Consider the following 14,619-nt stretch of genomic DNA (forward strand, 5'->3'; position numbering starts at 1 on the left):
ATAACATATCGATGTAAGTCACCAGCATGAACTACAGATAGATAACAATCCTAAGAGGACCTCGGCTGATACTCAGTAAGGACCTGCACCACCCAGGAAGTACATTTCCTGAAGCATCGTACTCACACCACCCAGGAAGACATCCCCGTGGCAAGTAAGAATGGTTATACAATAACCAACGAATAACCCACATAGGGTATGTTACATCCATATAAAATGCAAAGGAACGCCTCTTGAGCCCAGCTCTTATACAGAAGAATTGAAAATAATGACATTAACAGCTACATAGCTGTACAGTCCATCTGGGAAATAACAGCTTGAAACCAGAGACTGACACCAGAGAAAAGTGGTGGCAATAGCCCAATGCAAAACAAAATAAGAAGTCCGCAACAAGGAATGCCATTCACTGAAAACCAGACTTGAGACGCTGAGTCCACATGACTGTCAAAAAGATTGGCCCCATCAAATGGCAAGTCCCAAAGACACTCCCAAACATTTTCAGGAAAACTATCATCATGCACCCAAGCATGGCGACGCAGAGCAAATGACCTGGCCATGGCCCACCCCACAGAATCAGTGGTGTCCATGGCTGATCGAATTGAAAATTTCGTCAGCTCACGGCCATCCTGGAGTATACGAGTCAAGTCAGCCCGAGGGCCTTCTGGAAGGGAGGGAAGGAAGCTCTCAACCGAGACACAAAGGGCGAAAGTAGCCTGTGCAAACACGCAGGCCGTGATAAAGGACCGGAGGGCTGAGTTCGTGGATGGAAACATTTGCCGACCACATGTCTCCAACCAACGAGATTCCTTAGAGGGTGGAAGTAGAGGAGAGGACAAGGGCCGCAAAGCTGAGGCTGTCTAGACCACTAGCCCTTGAGCCCTAGGGTGGGATAGCACATTCCACCGCGTCTCCCCTCCCCCCTCCCTCCCCCCTCCCCCTGAGGAGGGCCTCGCCCAGGGTGAATCCCCAGGGGCCTCCTCTTCCATTTTAAAAGGAGCATTAAAGGACTTCTCTGGCGTCGAACGACGTCGAGACTGCACCGCATCAACGCCGACGAGCATCGGAGGAGGTTCCATTGATTGGTGTCAGGACAGCGTCGACTCTACATCCACCGTGATGTGAGGCTCCATTGAACGGTGTCGACCCGACATCCACCGTGATGGGAGATTGCGGTGTAGGACTCAGAGACAAGTCTCCTACTGTGAGCGCAGCAGATATTATTCCAGGGAGCCCCACCGGACTGTCCCCTGATGCTGGAGGTGGACTGTGGCTTGACGTTTGAACGGGAAGCCCCACCAGGCCAACTCCCGATGTCACCGCGACTCCGGAGCCGGAGTCAGGGAACTCAACTGGCGCCAAGGGCGAACCCGCCGGCGAGCTCCCAATCTGAGTCCCTACTACATCTTTGGAGCCTGAAGGTGCACCACGGAGAGGGGGTCAGCCCGAAGTTGGCCCGCAAAGCCCAGTAAGAGGCTTCCATCTGGGCCTAGTCTCCCCAACCCCAGGAAATGGTGGGTAGGCGGGGGTCGACTGCTGAGGGACTATGTATGGTAAAGACCAGGAACAACGGCCACCAACGTCACGACTACGTGAGGCAGACGGCCTCCATGATTCCTCTTGTGCTTACCTGAGGAAGGCGAACGAAGTCCTTGGGGACGATTCCACGACCTGCCCTGAACCGGAGCCCCAGCTGGAGAGGGACACCGAATAAGCCTGGACTCCGAACGGGACATCCAGGCAGACAACAGTTTAATCTTACGTTCCCACAGGGACTTCGGCTTCAGCTTCCGACAGGCGTCGCACTCCTCAGAGTCATGGTGCTCGCCAAAGCACCACATACAAATCACGTGCAGATCAGTCGCCAACATCTGCCGCGTACAGGACTCGCAAAATTTAAAGGCTGAAGGCATCGACACACTGTTCCCAGACGCGAAAGGCGCCAGAGAGGCCAAAAATAAAAAATAGGCCAGAGGAACCGCTTCTCCTGGATCCGCGTTGCAGCGTGGAAAAGAAGAAAACGGACGTCAGCGTGCCGGAAGCGACTTATACGGCGCCACTGACGTCATATCCGTGGACGACGTCAGAGCAGAGCCATGCAATGCCTTCAACCGGCGCAAGGAGGTACTGCTGAAAAATCTCAGGATCCAGACTGGCACCTTGGGAATATTCAACATTAAGGAATCTGTGGCTAGATGGCTCTATCACATTACATTTGATCATGTTTACAGCACTGCTTCATTTTGTGAAAGGGTTGTTCTCTGAAAGTGTTCTATTATAATGTTTTAAAAATGACAGCTGTCCCATAACTACAAATTTACATTAAAGACAAATTCCTGCGAGCAGTTGTCAATGCCCATTAACATTTACAGGTTTGCCATGTAATTGCATAAAATGTCAGAAATTTCACAAAACTTACAAAAGCACAATTAAAAAGTAAATAATCCATAGGATTGTATGTAAGAAATGGTTCGAGAAACCGACAAATAAGCAACAGATAAACAAGTTCCCTTAAATCAATTTATCCCAGTATCTCTACAATCAGCTCACCCAAGAGCTTCTGCAGCACCTGCCCATCATACAGGTCTTCTTCCAGGTTCTTGACTATTATTCGTTCTTCCACCAGCACCTCATTGATCCAGTCGATAAGAACCTGAGAACATGCAAACATCCGTCAAGTAATCAGTACTCCAAGCCTGGAGACAATATTTTAGAGAAAAACTTTGGTATGCCTGATCAAATCTATTTTTTTCAGACGAAGACAGTTATCCTGCAAATGGTGAGAACACCACCAACCGCAATCCCCAATAACTTTAGAATCAGGCATTGAAGGTGTTTGTGCTGGATTTTAAAATTACATTCTTCATGCAAATTGTGCTTGATGTTGACTTTTTTGTTCATGCAATTTTTTCCAGGTAATACTAAACTGAGCAGCCATAACAATAAATGAAGGAGAACATCACACACTAATACACATAGCTAGACGATGTTACTCGCCCACCCAATTGCCAGGTGGGAGACTTGGAAAGGAGTGTAAAAACTGATCAGATACCGCATGGAAGCAGTATTTTTCCTGGGTAGTTTTTACACCATATTCTTCTCTTGGAAAGAGATGACATATTCTGACATAGTGTTATGAATACTACACAACTAGAAACATTGTCACTTAGAGTCGGGTATCTCAGAACTAATAGCTTTGACTCATTAACATATCGGATAATGATTGATTCGGAATGGCTTGAGCTGGACTATTTGTACAAAGCCATGTATATAGTTTTGGAAATAAAATATTATATAATTTAAGGACAGAATGTCCCCATGAACTCTAGGAACAAAGGCTAATTCATTCACTGATTATTAACTAAGTTTTTATATACATAAATCCGTTTCTGAATGTTTCTACTGATGCTTTGTTGTGCTCTTGTATGCTTTTGAGATGGGGTATTCGAAATACATGTTTAGTTGATGGCTTATTGGAGAACTGACCAACCTTGGGAGAGAGGAACTGATTCTCATTTACCGGCCCCCAAATCTCCGTAGTAGCTACAATTAGTTATAGTGCACAGTATAGAAAATGCTGATCTAATGCTTGACACTCTCTTCAGAGGTACCTGTTCCAAAAGTAGTATGTGGACATTTAGGTCCTTGTTTGAGTGAATGCACAAGGGATCTCCAACATATTCTGAAAATCACACAGAGCTTCAAATATTTTTGCTTTGCAATAGTGATCACGTCTGACAAGATTACATTAGTGGCTATCCCATGCAAGATTATAAGCAGTGATCACCTCAGTGCAGCAAGCGGGGCTGTCATCAGTAATACGAAAAAGACTTTATCAATTTGTACTGCTTCTACATGGTCAGTAATACATGACCAACATAGCTGCAATGCCCCTAGAACCAAAGTTTTAATATTAGCAATTAGTCTCCGCCGTGCCTCAATTTGTCACTCAAATATCAGCTTTATATATATGAAATATATTTGAGAATCCAACTATTTTTCTCCAAACATCAGATTAGGAGTTCTAAAAATACACATTTTCGTCTTGAATACACACTTCTCAATTTTAGGATACACATTTTATTGAACCAAGCAAAAGCTTCTAATTTAATATGCTAGGCTGCACACAGAAGAGCTACTACAGGTAGCTGGAGAGCTACCAGTAGATCAGAATCTACTTGTTGGAGATGCTTGAGGATTTACAGGGGTGGAGAGACTATCGCGAGTGATGCTGGATTGGCAGACTGGAAATATGTTGATATGGTGTGTACCTTCTATATGGGTATTCCCCACACAATTTGTGTTTGCTGAGGTCCCATATTTCTTTCACTGTGCATGCTGTAAGTAATCAACTAATGAGAATGCAGTCAGGTTTTCTCTACCCTCCTGAATTTCAATAAAGCCAGTTGCTGGAGTGTCTACACCAGAAGCTATATCTACAGCATAGCCTTTTGCACTAAAAAAGCCCTGACACCCAGATCGGCTCAGTTTACACATGAGATTTGTAGCTTGAGTCAGGCTACTGACCTCAGGTGATTTTCACAGTGGTAGTTTTAGAAGATTTTCAAGCAAAATCTATCTCTATAAAGAGCACTGCCAAAAGTGTGTGCTCGGATACCTTCTCGCACCAGAGTCCAATGTAGAAAGATGAACCAGGGTTAACAAGATTGATTCCTGACAGCAGTATTCTGCATTAATGAGAATTTGTGATTTGGTGTTTTGGGTAAAGTAAGGTAAAATTGAATTGGTATATTGCAGTGCTGCAATCAATATGTTAGGGTGCAAATGCATTAAATATGTCAACACCAGGCAGGAATAGGGGTGAACACCTCCCTCCAGGCTATGACAGACTCCGTTTCTGGGCTGGATACTTGTGTGATAGCCTAATGCTTTCTGTGGGTTGTGGTGGTGTTTTGCTTCCATTGAAGTAGTTAGAGTAACGCTCCTGAAAATAATGATTTGTAGGTGAAAAGTTGAGGGACTGGAGACAGTGTCATAATGGCCTGGAGTGAAGTAGTCATCCTAGCAGGAATGTAGAAAGGTTTGGGATTCTTTTCAGGATGTGAAGCTGGTTAAAGCAGGGTTGAGTCACAACATTAACCTTGGGGGGATCAGAATGAACTCGTATGTAATTTGTATCACTTCAGGTTACCTACTGGAACTGATAGAGGCACAACGAGGCTGGGCAAACGTTGTAAGACCATATGGTTATCTTCATGGGACAGCAACAGGATCCCAGTCTTATCAGATTTAATCACTAGTAGCATATCCGGACATCTATGGCCTGGATGTCAATTATAAAAACAGAGTTTTCCCTACTTTCAGCAGAAGCTGAATTTTGCCCACGTCCTTATAACATAAGAACTGATAAGACTGGATAAAGTAGGCAAACGGGCTAATATACAAGTGAAAAATGCAGGGACAAAAATGCCTGGAGTACCACATGGTAGGGACCACAGTGTAGGGGCGAACAGTGGCAAAGCTTTACCCATTCCAGGGCAAGGTCTCGCATACCTGCTTAGTGAAGACGGGTAATGACAATTGACAGCATTAACTCATATTGGTTTTTTCATCTAACAAGGTTATGACGACATCAAAGGGGAGAAGTGGAAGTGGTAAGAAAGCATTCAGAGCTTACATTACCAAATGTACATATACAGTTAAGGTGTTCCATATGTGGGTACGAAACAGGTGCACCAGAGCTTTTTTATGATAGAGGCAGATTTCCCAAAATGCTTGTAGTGGGGATGCAAACTCCAAAGATTTACCTCAAATGATAAGTGGCAACATTTACAATTATCACAAACTACAGAGTGTTTTCTTCAGAAGTAATAAAGGTTTTTAAACTACGATAGACATATATAAAAACAGTTGCAATTATTTTACATTGATATTAGATCAAGAATATTGGCCAACCGACATCTATTGCGATGGCTATTTTATTCAACATTTACTTTAAAAAACAGAACAGCAATAAAATATTCAAGAATGTGTTTATACTTTAGGCTAATCAAACCTGTACCCTGCAGAAAGGAAAGCACTGAATTATGCACTGGCCTTTTAGGTCACTATACCCAAGGAAAATCCCTCACTCAAGAAAGGCTCCAGTCACCTTCAGTCATGCGAGGGCATGCCCACCATTTCCTGTTAAACATCAGTGTTTAAATAAAGAGCAGCCGTCCCCATCCTTAGTGGGCAACTAGCTTCCTCAAATGGGGTGAACCTAAACATGAATCATAGTGCAAATGAAGTCTGTACAGAAAGGCTGCCAGTAAAGTTAAATGGATGCAACACTATTGACACTCACTAGCTTAGAGTTTGTGGCAGTATTGATTATCACCCTTCATGCATGGAGAAAAATGTGTACATCAGAGCAAATATATCCCACGGATCATGGCATTTAATTATGGCAATGCCCTACATTCAATTTTCTAAGAGGGCATATTGGATGCCACCAAGTTGTCCAAGCATCTCACCAAACCACACTCTACCTGAAAGATTTACCATCCACTAGACCGCTCCATTAGTCTAGAATCACCATGGAGGCCTCGTTTAAGGTTTTAAAAAAACACACATGGAAGCAGATAATATTTTGTAGATAATTTGTAGAAAACGAATACACCTAGTTAAAATAATACAGACAATATCAGTTGAACACATTTAAGGACAATCATCTGGTTCCAAAAGTTATTTAGTTCAAATTAGGGAAATAAAAAACCCTTGAGATTAGAATTTTTTTTGTGCATTATTTTTCATGGTTTCATGCTTCTTAGAAAATATTTTTAAAAACTATACTTCCAGCTACTAAGCAATGTAACAAATACACATTTATGGCTTATATTGAAGGCCTTCTGCCTAGCCACAAATTTTCCGGAGGGCGCTGCCTGAGACATTTACAAAGTACACAGCCCAAAGACCTCCAGAAAGGCATCGCCTGAGACCTCCAAAAGGGCACAGTCCAAATGTTTCTGGAGGGTATTAAAACAGACCTTTTGGAGAGCGCATCCAATATCTTCTGGAGGTCTCCAAAACCTTCCAGAATGGGACGGCACACCCCAAAACCTTACAGAAGGCACATCTCAAAACCTTAACTAAAGGTACAGTCCAAAACCTTCGGAAAAGCAAAATTAGACACCTGCTTAAGAATTTGTTCAAAAACCATCACTTAGTGATTTCACAACACCATTCCATACAGAATACTTGTCGGGCTTTACTTCATTAGTCTACTGGAGCAGTTGCTTAACAAAATGAACAGCATTTACATTTTTTAATGTACGCGGATGAAAGGCTGAGAAAATTAAGCAGGTTTTTAAATCTGCAACCCTTAGAAATGTAATGATTTTATACAGTGATGATTTTTCCACCAAAGCAGAGCATGCCCCCCTACCTAGTGAACCTTCCCATGTTTCCCAGTAGCACACAACTCAAATCTCCTCTTTGCCCTTACCTTGACGAGTTCTTTAAACTTTGCACTCTCCTTGGAGTTAGGATCAATCATGGTGCGTTCTTCATTCTCCTCTGTGCATGTAAAAGAAGGAAGACCCTTTAGAGCCATGATACACAAACACAGACTTCCTTAATGTTGTAAAACACCCTATTTATAAACCTAGCCAGAGGGAATGCTTAGTCACTTACTGACAAAGTTTAGTGTGAGTATCCATTAAAAAATGACACATTCTTACACAAGATGTAGTTTTGCTCAACTGAGGGTCATCCAGACCAAAAAAAAGCCTTTCCTGGCAGTGCCCTTTACTGGTATCGGACTGTAATAGGTCACTTGAGATACAAGCATGATAATTTGCCTCCCACCATTGCCTGTGCATGGCAGGGGATAGGATTAACAATAATGGATGTTATTCATGTAGGCGTGTTGTAGTACAGAGCTTTGACTTGCTGAAGCATTAGATCAGAGACCGATCCAGTACATGTAAGGAGTAGTTAAGAGTAGATCTTCGCCTCAATGCTTGAATAAGGCACTTCTGCAATAAAACCACAATAACCAGAGTTCGGGGTTCCATCATGACATATCTTTGGTCTCTCTCACTGTAGTAAATAGGCATATCGTTCAGTGCTAAAAATGAGCTGTGACTGAAGTAGATTGCAGGTGTTGAAATTGACAGTAGTTCTGTTGAGTGTTAGGTTTATAAATAAAAACAAAATCTTTTTTTTTTTTTAACAAAACACTCCTCAATATGAATGCAGGTTGTTTGTATTGGCCATCAGTTTGAAAAACTAAGCAACCCATTCATCAGTGACAATATTCTGGACTCAAAAGGTATAGATCCAATCGCCATTAGTACATTTTTATTTGGCTAAAAACAATCTTCCAAAGATCAAATTCAGTCCTATTTGTTTCCAACGGGCAGGAGAGGAATTGCATGATAGTCCACCACTCGTGATGTGCTGCGTTGTTTCATCAGTTGATACCCCTTTTCCAACGCAGCTTCCTGGCATCAGTTTTTTTCTGGAAGCCAATATTTCTCGGGGACCACACACCATTAGTAAGCAAGAGCATTTGCTTACCTTCATTCTGGCGATGCTCTGCTTTTCTGCTCTATCGACATTACATCTTTTGGGTCTCATGCAAACTCATTAAACTCCGTCCCATACATTTACCACAGGACGGGAGAAGGGATTACATTTTTTTTTTTTTTAAACGAGTTACTTCCCTGTAACTTCAGTTATCCAGTATCGGTATCTTTCATAGATTCACATGCTTGACTAATCCCCACCATCGAGGTGGGAGTCTCACGATAGATTATATATATATACATATATATATATATACATACATACACACACTGGCAGTCGCCAGTAGGTAGATACAGTTAGGACCTTTTTTCCATAGCAAATCCGCAACATTCTATTTAGAATAACTTTGGCGCCGATTGACGAATCTTGGCGTAATTTTCCAGACTTTTGGCCATCTCCGGTCCGCTCCTATCCTGAACGTTTCACGGTGATTCGACAAGCAGGGGCCGAGAAAAAAGGGGGGTCCCAAAACGCGTTTTCCCCATGCATTTTCACATAGGACCTTTAGCCGCAGCTACAGCCCGAACTGCTTAACGGAATTACACCAAATTTGGCAAAGAGGTAGTCCTCAGTTCAGACTCGTGCCTTTTGCTTAAATGGTGTAAATCCATTCAGTAGTTCCTGAGAAAATTAGAGTTAAAAGTACATATATATCTATGGCCTCGGAGGATCCGCGCACCCTCCCGATCACGAGCTGAATTCTAATTGGCTGCCAACACTCTGAATCAGGAAGTGTTGGCAGCCATCTTGTGCCTCGGTAGAACCAAGGTACAAGAAAGCCAAAAAAACACGACGCAAAACACGACAAGGGGGCAGGGTAGAAACACTCTGATGTGCGGATCCTCCCGATAGAAAAAAAAATTCAGTGCGGGCTCCTGCGCTGAATATGCTAATTTGCCCCCAGGGGGCCAAATCCCGGGGCATAATAAAAAAAAGTGTGGGGGGATCCCAATCCCCCCCACACTGCCCCGGGGACCGCCACCCCCAGGGCTCGAACATAGTATATGCGCGGGGGCTCACGGCCCCCCCGCAGCCCCAGGGACCACCAGCCCCGGGGCTTCTTGAAAATGGGTGGGGGGGCTCTCAGCCTCCGCCAGCCCCGGGGACCACCACCCCCCGGGGCTTGAAATAATTTTGGGCGGGGGGTTCTCAGGCCCCCCCAAGCCAGGGACCGCCACCCCGGGGCAACTTGTCAATGTGGGAGGGGGGCCACGCGGCCCCCCTCCTGGAGCCTTGTATAGGGCCTGGGGACCACCACCCCCCAAGGGCCGGCTTCTGCAGTGTCCCGGGGTGCCTGTAGTTTGCAATGACAGGGCGGGAGCCTCGCGGCTCCCACCTTGTCATTGCAAACTGCTTTGCTTCATTGAAGCGAGAGCAGGGAAACCTGCTCTCGCTTCAATGAAGCAAAGCGGATTGCTTTTCCACATGGGGAGCAGCATGTTACCTGCTCCCCATGTGGAAAAGCAATGCCGGCTCCCGCAGGACGCAGGGAGCCGGCTGGGACCGTGGGGGGATTGGGGACCCCCACGGCCCCCAACGAGAGGCTAGGCCCCGGGGGATGTGGTCCCCGGGGCCATAAGTGGCCTGGGAGGGGGGCCACGCGGCCTCCCTCCACCATTAAATTTTTAAAAAATAAAATAAAAACAATGGCCGGCCCCGGGGGATGGGGTCCCGGGGCCTTGAAGTGGCCAGAGGAGGGAGACTACGCAGCCCCCCCTCCATAAAAAATTCAATAATACAAAAAAAAGGGCCATACCCCGGGGGATGGTGTCCCCAGGGCAAATTATGGCCTCGGGAGGGGGGCCACGCGGCCCCCTTCCCGAAAAAAAAAAAATTAATTGGGGCAGGCCCTGGGGGATGGAGGCCCTGGGGGATGGGGTCCCCAGGGCCAATAAATTAGAAAAAGAACGGTGGCTACACAGCCCCCCTTCTAAAACAAAAAAAGACGGGATCAGGCCAGAGGCCACGCCCCCTCCTTACACCACTCTGTAAACGCGCCCCCTGGTGCGTTTGTAGAGGGGAACTAATTCCCCTTGAATACTGGGGGTCCCTGGGGGCCAACTAGCCCACCAGGAACCTCCAGTATGCGCCAGGGGGCTGCGTTGCATAGAGGTGTAATGATGCCACGCCCCTTTTTACACCACTCTGCAACGTAGCTCCGTGGCGGTTACTGGAGGTACCTGGTGGCCTAGTTGGCCGCCAGGGGACCTCAGGATTCAAGGGGACTTAATCCCCCAACTTAAAACGCGCCACGGGGCGCGTTTGCACAGTGGTGAAGGTAGGGGGCGGGGCCTGAGGCGATATGTGAGCATACACGCACTGTGGCACGTTTTAAGTTGGGAAGTTCATTCCTCTTCAATCCAGAGGGCCCCTAGGGGCCAACTAGCCCACCAGGTACCTCTAATAAGCTCCATGGCGCATACTCGAGGTACCTGGTGGGCTAGTTGGCCCCCAGGGGACCGCAGGATTGAAGAGGAATTAATTCCCCAACTTAAAACGTGCCACAGGGCGTGTTTGCACACGTCACCTCAGGCACCTCCCCCTTTCTTCACCATTGTACAAATATTCCTCTAAAATCAGCCGAACTACGAATTCCGATTTACTCACCTGTTATCGGGAGAGAACCCAGTGCTGCATCTTTTAGACCAGCACTGACCCTGAAAAGTAATTCTAAGCGTACTTACCAGTAACTTGTATTTCCTTCCATAGGAATCCATTGTGTGCTTTTAAGCAGAAAAGTTTGTAAGTGTCTATTTTCACAAACTAAAAATATTCCTAAAAAAATCATCTGTATGACTTAAACACATTCTTTCAACTGTTTACAGGAGATTCACCAGTGCTGGATCCAGGATACACCACGGATTAAGAAAAAGTAACAATAACACTACTTTACCTACTAAGTGAATTTCCTGCCATAGGATAACATTGGTGATTCTATGTGAACATTTTTGTGTCAACTTTTAAAATACAATAATATTCCTTAAAAATCACAACTGTAACCAAAAGGCTTTTACTTAACTGTTTACAGGAGATGTACAAGGACTGAATCTAGGATCCAGTCCTGTGGTTAAAAAAGTAATCCATAAAGTAACTAATTGTTTTTGACTAGAAATTCACATTGAGCTCAATGTTGCATTGTGTTTGAAATTGCGTTGCCCATTGCAACAACTGTAACTACTGTACTTAAAAGTCTATTGCCTATTTGCAGTAATTCTTTCTGAGAAAGTATATTTTGTATTGTAATGTTTAATGTAATTAAAAAAATTAAAAATCTAAAAATAAACAGTTTACAAAATGTAGTAAACCAGTATCAAAAAAATCAGTATAACAATTAATACATTAAAAATTGTCATTTGCAAAACCTTTGAAATTCACTGAAAAAAACATAGGTTTCAGGCCTGATATAGTTAGGAATTAGCATTTAAAAAATCTTTGAAATTCACTGAAAAAACCATAAGTTTCAGGCCTGATATAGTTAGGAATTAGCATTTCAAAAACCTTAGAAATTCACTGAAAAAACAATAGGTTTTAGGGGTGTTATAGTTAGCTGGACATTTCACTTGAACAAAACCACTGAAATTCCTCCGATATAGTTAGTTGTACTAATTACATCTCGCGCGCCCACAATCCACTGCTGATGATGTCACATATTACATCATTCATGACATGGTCAGTGACATCATCCACGTGACAATCAGATACACCTCATCATACAAGAATATAACCTTTCATCACTCACTGTAAAATACAGAGTGCCAGATTTAAAACCATTGACACACCAATAAAAGTTTTTAAACACCCACTCAGTGATTCCTAGATCTATACACACATCTAATCACTTACCTATAGATTCACTCATTCATGCTGTCAATGATCAATAGAACACCATCAAATATACTTATACACCTATATCGACATTACACACCAGCACACATCCTAATCACTTATGAAGTCATCCTACTCACTTATGCAAACAAAGGATCATACTTACTTTTACTTAGCTATACACTTATAAAAATACCACTTCATCTATTCATATAGATAATAACTCATACTTACTGTGTTATAAAAACACTATTACAAGTATACAGTTATCCATACAGTCACTCATACAATCACTGAGTCTTGTGTATACTTATTTATATACAACAACTGACACATACACTGGCTTTTATTTTTCTAGTTTGTTGGACATGTACCATTGAGACATATATTGGCTCATCGCCACACCCATAAATATATTCACTCACCCAAACAACTGTTATAACATGTAGTTTTAACTTCATATACCTACTGAATCAACTATTCACACATCTTTGGGCTGTCACACACACCCCCACCGAACCACACACACATTCACTCTCCCATACAAATACTTAGTTAACTAATCTAGACTTTCACGTAGCTAGTAACCAACTGGTGCAGCAGTTTACACAACAACTGACAAAGTGATACAGATATTCACACAGTTTAGTCACTAACCAATATATTTAGTGAGACACTATAAATTAGTCAAGTAAACAGTCAATCACACTGCTACTAAATCCTCCATCCAGATATTTATATATCCACTCATTCTTCAATGCAAATTGCTATATATATATATATATATATATTCACTTAAAAAACCATAGGTTTCACACATGTTATAGTTAGCTGGGCATTTCACTCGTGAAAAACCATTGAAATTTCCACGTTATAGTTAGTGCAGGCAACTATAACTCACGCGACCGCAATCCTCTGCTGATGACGTCAGATATTACATCACTGATGACATATGTGTTTTTCTGAAAAAAAAATATTTGTAATATATGTATAGCTAAAAATTAATGGAAGAAGACATGGGTAAATAAGTGTCTAAATACAGTATTAGCATCAACAGAGGATTGCGGTCGCGTGAGTTATAGTTGCCTGCACTAACTATAACGTGGAAATTTCAATGGTTTTTCACGAGTGAAATGCCCAGCTAACTATAACATGTGTGAAACCTATGGTTTTTTAAGTGAATTTGCAAGGTTTTTTAAATGCCAATTCCTAACTATAACGTGTGTGAAACCTATGGTTTTTTCAGTGAATTTGTACGGTTTTTTAAATGCTAATTTATGTATTTATTTATTTTTTTAAAGTTTTCACCGTGCGCATACGGTGCGCGCACGGTGCGCTTCGCGCACCGTGCGCGCGCTGTGGGGGCGCGGTGCGCTTCTCGCACCGCGCGCCCACGTTACGTAGTTCGCGGAATTTTTCCGTTTCTACCGTGCGCGTACGCTACGCGCACTCCGCAATTTTTCGTAAAAAAATTAAAATACATTTTTGCCCTTGGGGGTCCTTCTGGGACCCCCTGACCAAGGCTAGGGGGTCAGGAACTGTCCAGCCTGCCCCCTTTTCACGTTATCCACCTTTGTTTTTCACCCCCTCAGACTGCGAGAGACAAAATGGCGGCCGACACTTCCTGGTTTCGACCGATTCGAATGTTTACTAAGATCTAACAACCAATTAGAATCGCGCTCGCGCACGGCAGCGTGCGCGTACGGTAAGCTTACGGTACGCGCTCGGAGCGCGCCTATAGATATATATATATATTGATTTAAATGTTATTTTCTCAGGAAATACTGAACAGATTTACACCAGACCTGCAAAAGGCACATCCCTGACCTGAGGACTACCTCTCTGCCAAATTTCAAGTAATTCTGTTCAGCCGTTCGGGCTGCAGCTTGGACTAAAGGTCCTATAGAAAAATGCATGGGGAAAACGCGTTTTGGGACCCCCCCTTTTTCTCAGCCCCCGCTTGACGAATCCCCCCCGAGACTTTCAGGGAAGGAGCGGAGCGGAGCGGAGCGCCCCACCTATTTTGAAAATTTCACGAGGATTCGTCAATCGGCGCCAAAGTTATTCAAAATAGAATGTTGCGGATTTCCTATGGAAACACGGTCCTAACTATATTTATCTACTGGCGACCGCCAGTAGATAATATATATATAAAATACATATTTAAATAACGAACCAAACCACATTCACTGGATGATATCATCAGTGATGTCATTTGAGATGTCATCAGTGATGTCGCTGACCAGGTCATGAATGATGTAATAT

The 14,619-nt window shown here is 43.6% G+C and overlaps 1 protein-coding gene across 7 annotated transcripts in view; it reads right to left on the bottom strand.

The window, feature by feature from the left end:
• PARVB (parvin beta) overlaps window positions 1–14,619 on the bottom strand; it is a 515,092-nt gene that overhangs the window by 212,562 nt on the left and 287,911 nt on the right. For all 7 annotated transcript variants that reach the window (XM_085652456.1, XM_085652460.1, XM_085652461.1 and 4 more), the window contains exons 3-4: window positions 7,445–7,515; window positions 2,548–2,650 (exon numbers count right to left, since the gene is read on the bottom strand). In XM_085652456.1, coding sequence (XP_085508582.1) covers window positions 2,548–2,650; window positions 7,445–7,515 — 174 coding nt within the window. The remainder of the gene's footprint in view (window positions 1–2,547; window positions 2,651–7,444; window positions 7,516–14,619) is intronic.

This window comes from Triturus cristatus, chromosome 4_1 (genome assembly GCF_964204655.1).
Source record: "Triturus cristatus chromosome 4_1, aTriCri1.1, whole genome shotgun sequence".
Lineage (NCBI taxonomy): Eukaryota > Metazoa > Chordata > Amphibia > Caudata > Salamandridae > Triturus > Triturus cristatus.